The sequence below is a fragment of the Trachymyrmex septentrionalis genome, unplaced genomic scaffold (assembly GCF_001594115.1).
Source record: "Trachymyrmex septentrionalis isolate Tsep2-gDNA-1 unplaced genomic scaffold, Tsep1.0 C3362120, whole genome shotgun sequence".
Classification (NCBI taxonomy): Eukaryota; Metazoa; Arthropoda; class Insecta; order Hymenoptera; family Formicidae; genus Trachymyrmex; species Trachymyrmex septentrionalis.
The window spans coordinates 1-504 of NW_017303083.1; the positions used below are offsets into that span (position 1 = coordinate 1).

The 504-nt window shown below is 35.3% G+C and overlaps 1 protein-coding gene across 1 annotated transcript; it reads left to right on the forward strand.

The window, feature by feature from the left end:
- Positions 1–4: 4 nt before the first annotated feature.
- Positions 5–496, forward strand: LOC108752859 (the record flags this gene model as incomplete). The annotated part of the gene is made up of 1 exon (XM_018494422.1): positions 5–496. A coding segment is annotated over one exon (492 nt), but the record flags the coding sequence as incomplete, so codon positions are not given.
- Between the last annotated feature and the right edge of the window lie 8 nt (positions 497–504).

A 504-nucleotide genomic window follows, 5' to 3' on the forward strand; every position in this document is an offset into this window, starting at 1 on the left:
GTTTGTAGCGCACTGTGATCGCGCTAATATTTCCTTGAACGAAGCAATTCGGTTATCTGCTCAACTCGTACTGGAAGATCATCAAATTATAAAAGTGCAAGCCGCTGAACTAGTAGAAGATGTCGATGATGTTGAATTAGAATATCTTTCATCTTCGTTGCTACTCGAAGCATTTCGTGATATACCACTGATACAAGTGAATGTCACTCTATTAACATCATCAAATCGTTTCAAGCCAGAAGACTTACCGCAAAACTTCTCAATCAAAAATTTTGAAAAATCATCTTTAGATGACAAAACTTTAATTATTGCTGGATTCAATCTTTTGACCAAACAACATACATCGTTACAGCGACTGTTGCCATTTTTAGGAAAGGGTGGTTATCTGTTGACGCGTGAGAAGTGCGACTTAACTGATTATAAAAAACATATGGAGCAGTACGAATTAAACGTTATACTTGAAAAACGCACTGATAAAGAATTAATTGTGCTTCTAAAAAAAAA